At 41.5% G+C, this 17,860-nt stretch overlaps 2 protein-coding genes across 9 annotated transcripts in view; both read left to right on the top strand.

The window, feature by feature from the left end:
* Positions 1–3,624, top strand: part of CAPRIN2 (caprin family member 2) — a 34,727-nt gene extending 31,103 nt beyond the window's left edge. For all 6 annotated transcript variants that reach the window (XM_042795495.1, XM_042795496.1, XM_032986403.2 and 3 more), the window contains 3 exons: positions 294–394; positions 1,152–1,218; positions 2,704–3,624. In XM_042795495.1, coding sequence (XP_042651429.1) covers positions 294–394; positions 1,152–1,218; positions 2,704–3,272 — 737 coding nt within the window. In that variant the 3' untranslated portion in view covers positions 3,273–3,624. The remainder of the gene's footprint in view (positions 1–293; positions 395–1,151; positions 1,219–2,703) is intronic.
* Positions 3,625–11,070: 7,446 nt separating this feature from the next.
* Positions 11,071–17,860, top strand: part of IPO8 (importin 8) — a 48,466-nt gene continuing 41,676 nt past the window's right edge. For all 3 annotated transcript variants that reach the window (XM_042795272.1, XM_042795271.1, XM_042795274.1), the window contains exon 1: positions 11,071–12,029. In XM_042795272.1, coding sequence (XP_042651206.1) covers positions 11,946–12,029 — 84 coding nt within the window. In that variant the 5' untranslated portion in view covers positions 11,071–11,945. The remainder of the gene's footprint in view (positions 12,030–17,860) is intronic.

The raw sequence follows: 17,860 nt of genomic DNA, 5'->3' as shown, positions 1-17,860 counted from the left end.
TTCAGCTGTTCTGTGAAGTCCTGTTAGTATCAAACAGGCAATTGTTAAGGTCTGATGTTAACTTATAAATGTGTAATTTTGATACATCCACAGTGGGTAGTTCTCAGTAGCTAATGAAATGCATTTTTTTATAGTAGTGAGACACTGGTCCAAATTCTGAAATAAAGAATAGATGTCTAGCTGCATAACTTAATATACACGATGATTGTCAAAAGGGAGCTTTAGTTGTATGTTGGACTTTTACCGTAAACCAAACAATGAATGATATTGAATAAATGACTTTATCTGAACAGGTTTTGATGCTTACAGAGGCTCACCTTCAATAGCTAATGGCAGCTATGGCCAGCTGCAGTTCCCTGGCAGAGATTATGCTGGAATGCCATATTCTCAGAGGGTAAGTATTGACTTTGTTTCCAGTAGCCTTTTGAGCAATAGTATACGGGCGCTAAGTCTTCTAATACTGTAGCTTTTCATTATCTTAACAGGCAAACTATTCCTTGCAAGCTGGAGTTTAGTTTTGTTTGCTAGACAAAACTTTTTTTTTTTTGGAGGGGGGAAGAGTAGACAGCAGCTGAGATAGGATGTCAGTTCAGACAGATAACATCTCTGACAGATTGATTTTAGTCTGAAGGGAATCTCTGAAGTGCAAACAGATGGCAAACAAGATGTGGTATAATGAGTCTATTTTCTAAGGATTTTGAAGTTGGTACTCAATGCTTCTGTAATATAAAATACTCCTAAATGGACTGCCTGAGAATGTAGTTAGGCAAAAAAAAAAAAAATCCAAAAAAACAATGTGTAAGAAAGCAAGGGTTCCTGGTGGGAGGAAGATCTTAAGCTTTGAAATTAAATATATTCTTCTTTACAGACTCATGGACTTCTAACAGACCTGAGATTTAAAATATTCCTCAAATGAACTGAGTGTATAGTCCTGAAGCACACTTGATAGAACTAGCATCAAAACAGCTCTTTAATTTCATACAAGCTATTGTAAAAGTAAATTTTTCCATAAATAAGGCTGTTTATCTACATCTTAAGTCTGAACTCCATTGTCTATTCTAGAGCTTGAATTAATTGTGCAAATGTATGTTAGCCCCACTTGTGTTCAGATTTGCTTATAGTCATCTTCTAATACTTCTGCTTTCTTTTAGGATGTTAATTACCAGCAGTGCTATAAACGAGGTGGGATAACTAGTGGTCCTCGAGCAAATTCAAGAGGTAAGGCTAATATCAGGTTCCCAGTGGTACATATATGTGCTAGGGTGTAGCAGATGAAGTGGAGTGTTGTGAATAGTAAGAAAAACAGCATACTAACACTGATCAAACAGATGAAGCTTGGTATAAATTAACCAAGCTAGAAGGAAGCTTAAGTACTGTTCCTAGACAGCATTGCGTAGCAGCAGATTTAATTTCACTTCTGGTGTCTTTACATGTCAAAGTTCTGACACAATAGTACCTTACTGAACTCTCTTCACAAAAAGCCTGACTAGGAAAATACAAAGAGGGTGGTTCCAATGTTGCATTTGGCTTTTTCCCTTAATTGAATGGTCTCCTCTGATTCTGGGTAAGATATCAGATCCCGGAAACTTTGTAAGGTATCTTTTACTATGAAAAATAGTTTGCTTGGGAATACATTTGTACTCTGTGCTTCCATGCTGGAGTACAAGCCCTGAAGAAGTACGTAAGATGAGCTGTTTGAATCCAAGCATGAGTGGCATGTATTTTGAAAAGTTGTAAACAAGAAGATTTAATCCTACTGTATGTGCTGGAAAAAGAGGGACTTAATGCTGTAGGTAGAATAAGATGAAGAGTAACTATAGATTTCTACCTTGAAGAATAGAAGGAAATTATGGCTTATAATGGAAAATTTTTAGTATGAAGCAGGTCATCTCTGTCTGAGGGAGGACCCATAGAATATACTTCAGAGGAAGAGAATTAAAAGAAATGAGGTTGTGATGAGTTAACCGTTGACAGAAGTATTCATTAGCATTAAGATATAATAACTTTACTTAGTTTTATTGGGTATCTTAGTGTTCCTTTCCAGTGGGAATAACAGTGGTTTGCAGCTTGAGCGTGACTGCTCTAAATTTCTCAGATCTATTAATGTTTTCATTCTAGAACCTTTTGACTTGGATATTTGAAAAGATAAACAGCTTTATTTTGGGGAGTGGAGTGCAGAAAGCTTAAAAGCCGTTCTAGTTCTTCAGACTTAAAATATTCTAGCATCCTAAGTTGATATGATCTACTAAGGATGCAATTCCAGAAGAATAGTATTGAGGTAACTTGAAGTGCAAATTCAGATCTTGAAGGTGACCTAAATGACTACTTGGCTCTTGATAGTTTTGTCAGTTTTTTCAGGAAATACATTTTATCACCACTCAGAAGTTAGCATATGCTTTTTATGCTTATGTAAGTATGTGGCAAATACTAAAGTTAAAACTATAACAAGCTACTGCTCTCTCCTAATTAAAAGTATGAAAAGTAATTGCTTGTAGTTAAACTATGGCTCTTGCTGAATGCAAGTGTGATGAATGTAAACCAGCTTCAAAGTTCTGTTCTCCCAGGGGTCCTTTGACAACTTGCTGTAGCTGAAAGACAAATCTGTTGCAAAGCCTGTACACGTGCCGCTTAAGATGATTATGCCTGCAGGTTTAAGGTTGTCCTTCCGTTACAATATTTATTGTTGCTGATGATCTTTAACAGCAGGGTGGAGTGACTCCTCTCAGGTGAGCAGTCCAGAACGAGACAATGAAACCTTTAACAGTGGGGACTCTGGGCAGGGAGACTCCCGCAGCATCACCCCTGTTGATATGCCAGTGACGAGCCAAGCTGCCACCATACTACCAGTGCATGTCTACCCCCTCCCGCAGCAGATGAGAGTTGCCTTCTCTGCCGCTAGAACATCTAACCTGGCCCCTGGAACTCTAGACCAGCCTATTGTGTTTGATCTGTTGCTGAACAACCTTGGAGAAACTTTTGATATCCAGCTTGGTAGGTTCAACTGTCCGGTGAATGGTACATATGTCTTCATCTTCCACATGCTGAAACTGGCCGTAAATGTTCCCCTGTATGTGAATCTCATGAAGAATGAAGAGGTTCTAGTGTCAGCATATGCAAACGATGGGGCTCCTGATCACGAAACAGCTAGTAATCATGCAGTCCTGCAGCTGTTCCAGGGCGATCAGATCTGGTTGCGTCTGCATCGGGGAGCCATCTATGGAAGTAGCTGGAAATACTCCACCTTTTCGGGATACCTCCTTTATCAGGACTAAAATCCAGTGCGATGTTTACAAAAGAGCTGCTCCAAACACCTTGGTGGAGGGGGGTGGGACTAGCTTTGCACTTACTACTGACTTTATAGAAGATATGTGGTTCCATTATTGGGGGAAATGATGGTCCTGTTGTGCAAGGTGAAATCATGGAGTTGGGGTACTGAATCAGCACTAATTTGGCACTTTATCAGTTGTGATGTAGCCTTGCTAGTAAAGCTGTGAATGTATATTGTTTGCACTTACCCTAAACTGTATTAATGTCCAGCTTACTACACTATTGATTGCCTCAAGTATGGGCTATTCACAATGCCTTGTTGTGCCTCAATAAAACAAGTTAATATGCATTTTAGTATTAATCTTGCCAGTGGTCTTTATTTTTAAAATATAACAAACTGAACTTATTCCTAATGTGGTATGTGCATGCATATTATTACATAGAACTGGTCTTCAAGTTTCAATAATAATTTAGGGTAAACTGTATTATTTAAATGGGATTACTTGTTTGGTTGGTTGGTTATTGCTTGATGTCATTCTCAAGAGTGTTTCCTTGATCAAAATTAATTCAAGATTTAGTTACATACCTGCTTGCTTTTTTAACCAAAAGGTCAATGAATTAGAAGTGAAATGCTACATACTTCATTAGGACTACTTTAAATGCATATCCTGTCAAAATTTAGCTCCATCATATCACCTGTCCTTCAGTGGTGATGCAGTTGAAATTCATAAACCTCAAAACAGTCACTGAAGTGCTGTCTCACACTTTCATTCAGCTGCAACATATTTTAAAGTTAAAACTGACCCTTGTCAAACAATTGTATATGGCTTCCCTCCCCTATGGGATTTGATTCAGACTAATGCAAGTTATCTCCTCCATTCAGAGAACGACTGAGGAACTTGGGTTTTATAGTTCAAGCCTGATGCTTGTATTTTGAATTGAACCTTGAATACAAATGCTAGGAAGCATTTAGGAAATTCCCTTCTTACAGCTAATAGGCTGTATGACAGTCTTCAGTCTCTTGTGGCCTGAGCACTGAGAAGCCATGATCTATGTCCTTGTCTAAGCTGCAGCATGTCAAATACTAGGACATGTTTCAATGTTTAAAATGGAAGTATGATCTAGTATGAAGACCGTAGGTCACTGGCTCTTTCTACTTTTAAAAGCTTCAGTAGCTTGTTTTAGCAGTAGGAAGTACTTTATCTGAGCGTACTCAGGTTGCTAGTACAAAAGCCTGACTAGTCTAAGGATGAACTAGAAATATGTGAAGCAAAAAGTTACCTGCTTATTTAAATAAAAGTAAAAATCTAAATGGAATAAACTTCAGACCTGATGTTAAGTTACTGTTTCTTAGTAACCAGTTTCACTGTTTCCAACTTCAAACAGATCTCCCCTGCTACCATGCAGATGCAGAAACAAGTTGTCTGGCATGACTTCAAGAAGTTACTGGCATAAGGATCTTGGGTTTGCTCTAAGCCTAGATTTCTTTTTCATATAGATTTTTAGAGGGTGATCATATTTCAGATCTTTAGTTTCTTTGGCAACTTCTGAGATGAAAAGTCTAGGTAGGATAAAGCTTTAGGGCACCTAATTTTTACCATCCCAGACAAAAATGTCAAGTCTTAGCTACTGAATACTAAACCTGTAGTTTGTAAACATGCTATTTTGGACTTTAGCCAATAATGAGGCTTATTTCTAGAACACCCTCAGTAGAGGGTAAGTGGCAGGAGTTGAGCACTTTTTTTTTTTTTTCTTAGACTGTTAATTCTCCTTGTGTGGGAATAGGGTAGATAGGCCTTAAGGATAACTTTCAGCTTGCACTAGCTTTGCAGCAGTGGACAGACAAAAAGGCAATGAAGTCTAACAGACCTGCAAATCTAGATTTTATTTTTTTTAGACAGTCACCTCTCTCCTGGGCTGCCTATACAGGGACTAGTAAATAAATGAGCTCTATTAGGCGTATAGCAGGGGATCCCTTGCACTTCAGCCTGCCTTTGGGCAGGCTTCTTCATTTAGCATGCAGCTTATCCTACTTGGGTTTATTATGTGTATTTGTATGATGGATTTCATACGTTTTAAAAATAAGTTATCAGTACTTCTAAGCATTGCTCAACCTTTGGTGACCTCCAACATGATTACTGTGAATACAGGAAGCACATGTTGCTTTCTAATGCTCCAGTTCAAGTCTGGAACACGTTACCATTTGTTTGAGGCTAATCTTCTCACTGGCAGACCTAGCAAGTGCTTTTACGTATCTCCAGCTTGCATACATTTAAGATATTAGGTAAATGTCTTTATGGCAAAACTGGTTATCCATCTGTAGAAGATGGATTTTGAAATTCCGAACTAAAGGAGTACACACTGTCACAGCCACAAGTGTGCAGATATGATGAAACATGAAGCCTAATTATCATATCATTCTTCTATAGTAAACTTGACTGTAAATCATATAATGGATGGCTTTATAAAACTTCCTATTTTTATAGGCTTTATCAGCCTGAATTGGAAATACCTCTACAGTACCAGCTACTTTAAAATAAAATGTGTTTCTTCCCTGATATGTTATTAAAAAAGGAAAACCAACTTGGAAAATTCTCTTCCCAGGGAATATGATTGATTTTATTCTATACATTTCTCACACTACCTTCTTAGCTACAACTATTGGTTTTCACTGTGTTTCTAGTCAGAGCTGTGAATACGTGTCTAGTTAACCTCTGTTCCAAAAAGGAATATAAATACAATTGAATTGGCACTGTCATGAAATAGTTATCAGACTAGATGCAATTCAAAAGGCTAGTACTATACCTTAAATGCTAAGGCTATGTTTAAAAAAATACCGCAAAAGACTGAGCAAAGCACCTTTTCTTCCACACTAATAGCTGCTCAAAATCCCCTGGTGGAAAATTGCTATTCTAAACTTCTAAAACATGACTTCATATGATTTCCTACAGTGATAAACACTAGGATATTGATATTTCATTCTTTATGCTTCTAGATTAATGCTTATTTTTGAAAGCTTCTCAAAGTACTTCAGAGTATTTCAGTGCATTATTTACGGACACAAATTTTCTCTACCTCACTATATCCAGACTAAAGACCTAGATCCATATTCTGCTTCTGAGCAAAGCATTTAACAGGTAAGTTTCACAATTTGAAAATATTTGAGGTAACACTAGTAAAGACTTCATGTGACTACTGTCTGCCAATACTTTTTTCCTCAGTAGCTGTTAAATGAAATTGCTTGAATTGTTTTATGCTTTTAACTACATAAGGATGACAATTTGGTCTAATTAAAACACACAAAGGGGCATCATAGTTCTGCTAACTTCCTATTGCTGCCTTTGCTATGCAAATAGATACCACCTAAATTCTCTCCAGTTTAGTTATCTTGTGTAGCCTGCTGAAGATGAACTATAAGGGTAAGGAACTAACACTAGGTTTTGATTTGGAGTGAGTGAATTTCCATGTTTCCTTCTCTGAGTTCAGTGAAATACTGGAACTACCATGAACTGGGAGGGTGTACTGGTTTTGGCTTGCATAGAGTTAATTTTCATCAGAGTAGCTAGTGTGCTGCTATGTTCTGGATTAGTGACCAAAATACTGTTGATAACAGAGGGATGGTTTAGTTAGTACTAGGCAGTGCTTACCCAGCCTCAAGGCCTTTCCTGGTTCTCGTGCTGCCCTGACAGCGAGCAGGCTGGGGGTGCACAAGGAGATGGGAGGGGACACAGCCGGGACCACTGACCCCAACGGACCAAAGGGGTACCCCAGCCTGTACGATGTTGTGCTCAGCAACACAAGCTGGGGGAAGAAGGAGAAAGGAGGGGACGCTTGAGTTATGGCATCTGACACCCCAAGTTAAGCACGAAGCCCCGCTCTCCTGAAAACAGCTGAGCACCTGCCTGCCGATGGGAAGCAGTGAGTGAATTCCTTATTCTGCTTAGCTTGAAGCGTGCAGCTGTTGCTTTGCCTATTAAACTGTCTTCATCTCAACCCATGAATTTTCTCACTTTTGCCCTTCCAATTCTCTCCCTTGCCCCGCTGGGAGGGAGCAAGCGAGTGGCTGTGGGGTGCTGAGCTGCCCTACTCGTGGAGCTCAATCGTGACAGAGGGTTTCTTAAAAGTTTTCAAAATACTAATGGGCTTGTGACTTTTGTGTTTTTTCTAGGTTATGGAAGTGAGAGGAGACCATGAACGATCTACCAGAATTGTTGTGGCTGACTTCCTGCAGCTAAGGAAACCTCCCTCCTGCAGATTACAGTGGTGGTGCAGACAAGGTCACTGTTCTGCTGTACTGGGTCAGTTTATGCACCTTTTCCTCCCTGACTGCTCTAAGTTATCTACAGCTGCTCCAACAAAACAGTCAGTGGGGAAAACGGCTTCGGAATTTCAACTCTCATCAGTCTTGTATCTGGAGGCCTGGCATACATTTATCTGCTGCTCTTTTATCAAATCTATTCAAGTCTTTTGAGAAAATTAAGTTTGTGGAGGACATGAAAAGTCTATTGTGTATTCTAATTGGAGATGTACTGTGCCATAAGCAGATAAAAATGAGTGAACTCTAGTTATGCACTTGTTTACAAGTCTCTGATCAACTTAATTTTGTGTCTTGCATCCCAACTATAAACAATTCTGCTAAGAATGAAAAAGCTTATAAATTTGTATCTGCTGATTGAACATTTCCAGGTGGTTTTGTACTTGGAAAAAAAAAAGAATATTGTGAAGTACTAATTTGGCTGGAGAGTACTAGTTCATCCAGCTTTTGGACTGTTTGGGTCTTAGATGAGTAAGAGCTGTGGTTGATACAGAGTTAAGGCTTTATGCTAAGTACAGATCCCATCACTTTGTCATTAGTTTACTGCAATGAAGTAAACCCTATATTGAAAGCAGTGGATTACTTTTAGCTTGTAGCACGTCACGCAAAGGATCGTTGTTGTCTTTCTCATACTTTTCCACGAGTATCTCTTCTTAACTACAACTTACAACCAGATGCTATCTTAAAGGAATTTGGTTGGCATAACAGAGCAGTTGTTCTATAGCAGCAGAAAGTATGTTACATGTAGCATGCAGCTAAATCACTACCTGCATTTCAAAACAACCAACAGTCAAAGGACTAATTCTAAGTAACCTGCAATATGTAAGGCTTTTTTAGTTCTTCTCCACCTCCCAAAGTTCTTGAACTTAATCAGGTTATCTTGATAGCAACTCTGACAGGAACTTGGTCTGATTTTTGTTGAGATCAAACCAACGTTGCTTTAAAAATCCTTGGTTTCAGTAACTGAGTTTAAAAATATGATTGCTTGTTCTAAATACTTAGAACTGTTGTTATTATGCACCTGGAAAGTTCTGGAGCTTTAAAAAAAGTATCTTTGCTTTCCCTTATCTCCCCATCTCCCTTTTATTCACATCCTTTTTTTCTGTACTTGCAAGCTGGTGCAACTTGGATTTCATTTACTTGTTTTTTAGTTTCTTGTCCGTTTCACATTGTGTCTTCTCTTACCAGCAGTGTTAGATAGCTGACAATAAAATCGCAGAATTTGCAGAGTAGCAAAACAGAATTAAAAAAACCCAAACAACATTCTAATTCAGTTCCAGATCCATTATTTTGAAGCAGATAAAGCCCAAAATATAAAGAGAATCTTTGGTCTAACCAAAAGGCATACAAGTTCTTCCTTATAAGTAGTTACTTTCATCCTGAAGTTTCTGAGGTTACACAGAATATTTCAATTAATGACTAAACTTACTTTTAGAATAATATGGCCACTGGTATCTATGGAGGTTCATGTTTATAGAAAGAAGTATCAGGCATACATCAAAGCCAGTGCATAGGTACACTAAAATGCTTGCAACAATACTTCCACAACTAAATCACTGCTGACATGTTACAAAGGAAATAAGCATTGTTGAACTGGCTGTTACTCCATTTAGAGACTTGCTGGCATTGCCTCATGGATGGCTGTGTGCACAAAAAGCGGGTCTTAAAAGCAAAATCTTAGGTGTAAAATATTTTCCGCTTCTTTCTTTAGTGAATGTTGTGTGTTAAAAGTTCCATTTGAAGTCCAGTAAAATTATGAAAAACATTTGAAGAAGATGTTAGAATAGGTTTTAAGCATATATTACTCTTTATTGATGTTTTACATCACCAGATCCACAAGACTAAGGTTCTTCAATTAATAAATTTCATAACTTTTAAGTTCACCTACCACAAATGAATACACAGGAACATAATAAAACAGAGCAGCTTTTAAAATGTCCATAACATGCTAATTTAGGAAAAGGAAGTAGAGATAGAACACTATAAATCCTTTGAGGTAATCTGGTTTTAGTATGATACATGATCCAAGATCTTTAAAATGGGCAGTTTTCATTGGACTAGTCTTATTTACTATCTCAACCAAAATGGAAAAATGACAAAGAATTACCATAATTAACAATATATACTTTTTACACTTACGTAGTTTTTTGTTTATATTTTATGATAACACACTCTTGCCTGCTTCTAAGAAGAAATGAAAAGGTGAATGAAGGTATCTACAATTTCTTGCTAGATGCTGTAGAGATGCATTACTGGAGAACAGACAGTTCTTGAGTGATAACGATCAGGTGTTTGCACCACTTCAAAAAGTGATGAAAGCCACATGAGAGCGCACAACCTCCAAATGCTAGATAGGTGTAATTCATTTTTATAGCTAGATCCTTTTCTGAGTATAGGCAAACTTATTGAGGGACAATTTTTTTGTATGCAATCAGTATAGTATTAGCTGCTTTAACATTTGCCTGTTAAACAGCTTAGGAGCTGAAGTTATTTAGTGTCAGTAAAGATGTCATGGCAAGCATTACCACACAGTCCCCTTGGTTAGAGTAGGGGTTCCCCACCATAGATGGCACTCCTGTGCATTCAGCATTGTTAAGAAGAGTCTTCTTCAGTATAGGTCAGGTAATATGGAAGGTGAGGGAAGTACTGCTGTTTTCTTAACTGAGGAGCAGTAATGAGAAATGACATTTTACACTATAATTGCAATGAACAAATGACATATTGTCCAATTGTATTCTTAAGGCATCTATATAATGGGATAATCTTTTAATTGTCCTTGTGTTTGACTCTTCCAAAACACAGCAAATAGTCTTTCTGTTCTTTCTGCCAGTTAATAATACATCTCTGGTTTGTATATATTATGTAAAACATCACCTGCAGAGTTAGCCAAAGGATTTGGCTAAGATCGTATTAGTCATGAGGTTTTTCTGGTATGCTGTTGGTCTGTAAACTGCACCTTTAATAGTCATCTTATACCTGCACAGATGTTTAAATCTTCCTTTGGTTCACCTGCATGTTTTAGGATTTAAGGGGAAAAACAGGACAAAAGTGGCAAATCACAGTGGGGCAAATTCTTGCAGTTGGAACTGGCGTTTATATATTCCTGACAACCTGAGTGGTAAGCACTGTCCACCCACTTGCACACACAAACACCATTACGATAAGCAAACCAGTCTCAGGGTCTACTAATCTACAAAATGATAAGGACAAGGATCACAAAGAAACATGCTCAGAAGCATTGCAGGAATTATGATATACGTCCCAACTGCACACTTTAGCAAGCTCCTCGCAGCAAATTTCCATCTCCCTGGATGTTGGAAGTCTTTCTTGTCCAGCTGCACATACCTTAGGTACCTGGATAACTGCGAGTGATGTTGGTTCTCCACCACAGAACTGACCTTTCCGCCATCCAGCCTTGGTGTTGTCACTCGTGCAAACAACTCACATGATAGCAGATACAGAACAATCAAGACTGGTACACAAGCTGGAAAGCTACTAGAAAAAAAGGAGCAAACTATTAAGAAGTAAAAAATAGGCCTTTTTGTTTTTGTTTAGGGTATTTTTGTCGTTTTGTTTCTTAGGTGCAGTAAGATTATGTGCTGGCAAAGACAGATGGCGCAGCGGGTCTGGAAACATCCCGTGAGTGGGGCAACCAGATGCCTTCGGGACTGGTGTGCCTTAGCCAGGGATGCCGCTCACCGTGAGGTACCGAAAGAGGCCACCGAGCAGCGAGGGGCAGAGGCACTTCAACACAGCTGCGGCAGCGCTGGGCCCCGGCCTACCCGTCCCTAGCCCAGCCATCCCCCGGCTGCCCGGGCCTGCTCCCTGCCGGGGTCCTGTGCCGCAGGGCTCCGGTTTCCCCTCCATCGCGATGACAGCGACGGCTTTTTAATCAGCGGTGTCTCCGAGGAGGGAGCAGGGGGGAGGTGACCCCGGGCGCTCCCTCCCTCAGGGAGCGGGGCGCGGGCGGTCTCCACCCCTCGCGTTTCCGTACCGCGACATGGCCGCCCCCACGAAACCACACCCTGGAGACCACCCCTTTAGACCCGCCCCCTGCGAGCCAACCCCGGCTGACTTTGTAGCCGTACAACAAGATGGCGGCCACCTCTCGTCGACCTCCGCGCGAAGCCAGGAGGAGGCGCTGCGGCCGTAAAGCAGCGCCCGTTTCCCGATACCCAGCTGTCGCAAACCGGTGAATGGCTCTGGAGAGAGGGACCGGGGGGGGGTGGGGGACACGAGCCGGCGGTTGTGGCGCGGGGGGGACGGCGGCGCTCGCGGCGGGGGCGGCTCCTCTCCCTCCTCCTCCTCCTCCTCCTCCTCCTCCTGCTGCCTCCGGGGACGCGCTGCCTGCCGGCGGGGGAAGATGGATCCGAACAGGATCATCCAGGCTCTGAAGGGCACCATAGACCCCAAGCTGCGCATCGCCGCCGAGAACGAGCTCAATCAGGTGAGGGGGGAGCGGGAACGGCCCCGGCCGGGACCCGCCCCCGCCCCGCCGAGCCTCGCCTCGCCGCGCGGCACGGGGCCGCCCGGCCCCGCCGGCAGGGGTTGGGGCGGGGGGGGGGGGGGGGGCGCCCACCCCTCCCTGCCGCCACCGGCCGCTCCGCAGCGAGCGGCTGTGGGGTCCCAGCGCCGCTGCCCTCCCCCGGCTGGCAGCGGGCGGCAGGGCCGCCCCGGTCCCTGCTACCGGGACCCCCCCCCACCCCCGCGGCGGGGTCTGCCGCTGCGAGCGCCGCCGGGCTCCCGGAGCCTGCGGGCGAGGAGCGCGGCCCCTGCTCCGCGCCGCGGCCGGGCGGGATCGCTGCCCTCCTCCGCACGGTTTTGGCCGTAATTTTGTGACACCCCGCCGGGCGCACCGAAGGGAAGGGCCGTCGAGCGAGTCCCCGGCGGGGCCTGAGCGCTCGCGGTCGGTGCTGGAAGGCGTGGGACCGAGCGCCGCTCTGCGCCCGGCCCGCCCTTGCCCTTACCGGTGGTAGGCAGCAGTGGCTCGGAGGGATTCGCTTTGTCCCGTGCAAGCGGCTCGCCAAGGAAAACTTTTGAGATAGGGACGCCGGGTTTTTGTGGGTAGCGTTTATCGCAGCATCCCACAGTTAATGTCGTGGCAGCGCGCGCCGAATCAAAACTGTGACTGCAATCGCAGTGTGGGCATTAGAAAAAAAAAAAAAAAAAGAGAAAGTGCCCCTGTAAAGAATTAATAAAGCTTCTATCCCTTCGATGAAATGTTTGAGCAGTTCTACTGGAGGACTTGGATTTTTTTTGTCCGTGGTGGTGCGTTAACAGAAGGGTCAGTGAGGATTGACTGTCAGGAATTACTGCTACTTCAGGATTGCTCTTCTGGCTTAATTTTCTATTTAGGCAACTTAAAACTCCTTCTTAATTAGATAGAGCTAATCCTTGCTTTAGCAGTTGGCGAGTTCCTTTAGTAAATTAGTGGATTAAGTGCTGGACATGGAGAATGCGCTTGGGGATAGTTAGATAAAAATGCAAACCTTTTTTTCTTTATTTGGCATAGTTGCTTTAGAAATTCATCGGTACCTATTTTTAGCCCTACTATTAAGGACTGAGAGGGAAATTACAAATATTTGTCAGCAGCCTGTTGCACAGAAGTCAAAACTACAATAATAAACCACTGCATGTTTGGCAGGCTCAGAACAAAGAGGCAGCTGTCTGGATTCCTGGGTCCTGCTCCTTATGCTGTTGTTTTAACATCATACATAAGTACTGTGAAGCTCAGGAGAAGTTTTGAAAGCATTTTAAGGTTGAGATTTATACAATGGTTTAAGTTCAAGTGATGGATAATGCAATTCTCTTGGAAGATACAGGTTTTACATTCAAGAGTGCAAGTATATTTATTGAGAACAGGTTGAGATACTGATTTTTATTTAAAACAGATGACACGTTTTCTTTTTTCTAACTGTTATAAAGAATGAATCTTGAAATTAAGACATACCTATTACTGTGTAAGTTTCCTGCTACTAAAGGAAGCATGATGTATCTTACTGACATAATGTACTGGTGCAGTGCTGGGTTTGACATGAGTGTTTGGATGAGCAGAACAAAAGTGCTCCTGAGGAATGTCGTTTAACGTGGGCCTTTGACATCTTGAAGCCTTTCAGTGCTTTTGAAGCAAGACTTCAAAGCGACATGTCAGACTCCCATGTATCTAATGATAGCGTTGACATGTCGCTGTGCTCCTGCAAGTACTGGAATCCAGATGCCATTCTAGCATTTATCTCGTTCTAGAAGATGAACCAATCCCCCCAACCAAGCAGAAAACCCTCCAACAATAAGTACTTGAAGTGGTAATGTAACACTTGGCCAAACAGAACAGAGGTCACCTGTATTCTGTGCAATGGTTAAAGTGACGTTGCTCCTGATACACACTAAGGGGTACTGAGGTAAAACTTAACTTGTGTTAGCCCGTCTGCAGTGTACATTTGCTTTCAAGTTTGAATCCGGGTAGTGACAGGAGTTTCCCAGAGTACAAATACTACTCGTCCACCAATATAACACCTCTCTGTTGGCACTTCATTGCTTGTACCAATACAGAGAGTCCTTCAGAACAATATCATAATATTCCCGACTCTCTAATTTGCTTACAGTGTAGAGCATGGGGAATGGAGTTAAAATGAATGAAAGCTTACCTACCTGTAAAAGTCCCAGCATGTTTGAAAATGCCTCTTTTTCTTCCATACATTCCTGCACCTGTGTAAAGATAGACCTAAATCAATGAAGTTGCTGCCTACCTTCTGGATTATCATCTAGCTGCATTCAGAAATTGAATCAGAATTTTTTTTTTTTTCCCCTCCCTTATTATATCTATTGAAAAGCTGTGAATTTTCTTCTGCAGCTAGAAACAAGTGTTGGTTTCCAGATTAAATTAATTTATGGTCCTTTTATACCCATCTGTTCTAATCTTGCTTCTTAACTAGAACAGGTTTCTTGGTACCCTCTCTGACGTAGCTGTCAAAGACTGACCTCAAGGGCCTCTCTTCCTAGCCTCAACAAGCTATGTTTTCTTCGCCTTATCATAAAACTGATTTTATGAAATTCAATAATAAGATAGCGTAGATCTTCTCCACACTTGTTTCCTTTTGAATTAATCTTTCTTGTGCAATCTGCTAATTTGTATTTGCAGCATTCCAGGAAGTCTTGTGCTCAATGTCACTAATACCTCATTTGATACATCCTAAAACTACAGTTATCTTCGTGTCCAATGTCTACATATTTCTTATCACCTAATGTACTGAGGTCCTTTTATCCCATGGTTGTTTCTCACTAAGAAACCTCAGGCTTTTAGGAGAAATACCTATTATCCTTGAGTGCATGATCATGTACTTTGTCCTGTTACCTCACTCCATTTTTGTTGGTGCTGTTCTAAAGATCATTCAGTTCTTTGTAGGATTTTTGTGGTATTTCTCCTTGGACAATGAATGCTACTCCTGAGTCATCAACAAACTTAACTTCTCTCAGTGACCTGAGCACAAACGTAAGTGGGATTTGTCTGAAATGTGATTCTTGATAAACTAGAACAGTAATTTCCTGCCAGGTCAGTAATCTCTGTCATGTGACCGCTGTCTTTTTAACCTGTTGATTTTCTAGGTATGCACACCCTTCCAACCCCCTCTTTTTCTTTTGCTTCCCTTTTCCCTTTTTTTCTTCAGCTCTGTCACATCATAAGCGGTGTGCACTTTATGATCATATTTATCAATCACCCTGTACTTATCAGAACAGTCAGTTATCATACCAAGAAGGATACTCAATTGCTGTGCACCTTCCTTTGATGTTTGTTCTAGGCTGTTACTCTTGTTAGGTCTGTCTCACAGACTTCAGGGACTTCTGGTTTTAACTTTTTTTTAATGGCTAAATACTGCTTTCACGTGCCAATTCTTGGAGTGTCATGGAATGTACTGTGTGATTGTGTGAACATACGAAGTAATTCTGATTCCAATTCAGATAGGATTACCATACAGTTTTTATGCATTAATATTAATTGGCTCAACCTGCTGTAATACATTTCTTTGGCCTGTAACAAAGGGGAAAATAAGAACACAATTGCAGAAATGCATCCGCTTGTTTAAATATTGAGAAGGAGTTGCAGAATCTGGCTTTGACGGGAACTGAGTAGCATCACTGGAAGAAGAGAAAGAAGGGTGAGAATATTGCCCAAATGCAGAAGAGTCCAGAATAAAGCTGGTCTTCTTTCCCTATCTTCCACATCTCTCTTGAGCTGGCTGCCGTATCATGGCAGGGATCTTAAGGCCACTCTGAAAGTGACAATGAGCACCTCGTGTTACTTAGAGGAAGGAATCTCAGGTATTTGTATTGAAGACCAATTTGATGGAGAAGTTGACTTGCATGATTGGAAGTTCTGTGGAAAGTGGAGTTTGTTTGAGATTGGATGAATTTGGCAGCAGAACCCACAGGTGAAAGAAGCTCAGGTAGATTTTTACACATGCTTATTTTTACTGTGTATGAAAACGTTGTTTGTTTTCCCCTCCCCAAACAATACCTTTGGGTGTTGACAGGGAAAGAAGAAAGTGTCTTTTGAAGTTCTAGTTTGTTTTAACAGCTGTCTCTGACTGACAGCGTAAAAAACAGAAGAGAAAATACTGTTAACAACTGCAAAATATTCCCAAGTGTGACAAATACTGCTGGAATTTCTCAGTAACACCTTTTCAGTGCATAGCAAACAGAAAATAAAGCTTAGTAAACCAGAGAGCTGAGCATTCAGATCAAATGCACGTAAGCCGTAAAATAATCTTTGTAAATAGTATGTATTCAAGGTACAAATTTCTCTGTGTGTTTGCCCTTGCAAAGATGCAGTGCCTTGATTTTTCAGCGATTTTTACATGCCATACTTGGATTAAGAGGTACAGAGAAAGGGATGTTTACTGCTGGTGGAGAAGGACGGTCTTGGCTTCGCTTGCAGAACCTGAGGAGAAGCTCCAATTTTCCATACCCATTGTCCTAGATGGTCCTGTTGTTGTTCTGCAGGGGAAGAAGCATCTCCCAGTGCCATTCTGCTCTCGGCCACTGTGGTTGCCATCAGTGCAGTGGGAAGTCTAGTGACAAATGTGATTATGGGGTGGTTGCTTGCTGTGGGCTTTAAATGTGACAGCAAGCAAGACACAAGAATAATGCTTACTGAAATGACTTTGGTAGTATATAACGCGTGATAATCTGGCAGCCAAATCTGAATGTTAGATGTGAAAAGTATTTGCTTCAGTAGCATCCATTTGGGAAAATTTTAATGTATTTTTCCTGCTTATCTCTCCTTGCGTTCTAGTCCTTTACATGTGACAGTGTTCATCTTGCTGTTTTTTGGTGACCTGTCTGAAGCCTTCTAGGGTGTCATCAGTTCTATACCTAATCAAATGGATGAAGAAATAGGCAAAAAATGATGTGTTCTCTGATCTTTTGAAGACTGGAGCTGTGATGCTGAGGTGGGGAAGAATACATGTTAGGCCAAAGGTGCAAGGATGGAGTGCAGAAAGCTGTACAGCTGCAGTGCACAGATCCAGAGACGGTGGACACAGATGGAACAAGATGCATCTCTTCTCCATTGATGTAAATTTATCCAATTGTATCTTACCAGTGCTGTGCGTCTCTGCCAGTTTAGCTGCTAGCCTTGCACATGCTGTATCCCATACTCTTAATCCCAGTGAAAATTAAATTAGAATTTTTCTTTTTTTTTTTGCATAAATTTTCTGATCTGTAATTCATGTAGGGGCTGTCAGTATGTGTTTTACACAGCTTTAAAATAATTGTTCTTTATAAGTACTCAGTGAAAGTTTATTGTTCAAAAAATTTTACTTTCTCCTTCAAAATAAACATATGCTCCCGTTGACCAGCACCTCCATAGAAAGTTTTGCCAAATCACAACAATGTGAATTCAAGGCAATGCAATTATTCACAAACTGCACAAAGCAGCGTGCTGTGTTACACGCGTTGCATCGAAGGTCTTTTTCAGCCATCTGGTGCCTCCCTGCAGCTCCTGGGCACGAGCCTTCAAAATCAGCAGATAGCTTCCCCTTCCTTCCATGGGACTGGCGATATTCCTGCTCTCCCTTTGTAAAAGTTCAGGTGCAGCTGTAAGGATATAAATAACTGTTTCGCTGAACACCTCCAGCTCTGAGGTCTCTTCTTTGTCACTTTCCATTCACACAGCGCACACCTGATAATTGCTCTGCACCTGCCTGCCTGACACGTACAGCTTTACTTGCTGGTGTCCAGGAGCCTGCTGTATGGTTTCCAGAGCAAGGCAGGGAAAAGATG

Source organism: Tyto alba, unplaced genomic scaffold, assembly GCF_018691265.1.
Source record: "Tyto alba isolate M040663 unplaced genomic scaffold, T.alba_DEE_v4.0 Super-Scaffold_21, whole genome shotgun sequence".
In the NCBI taxonomy this organism is placed as follows: Eukaryota; Metazoa; Chordata; class Aves; order Strigiformes; family Tytonidae; genus Tyto; species Tyto alba.
Note: the sequence above shows the minus strand (reverse complement) of the source record. Positions and strands in the feature narration are given on the sequence as shown.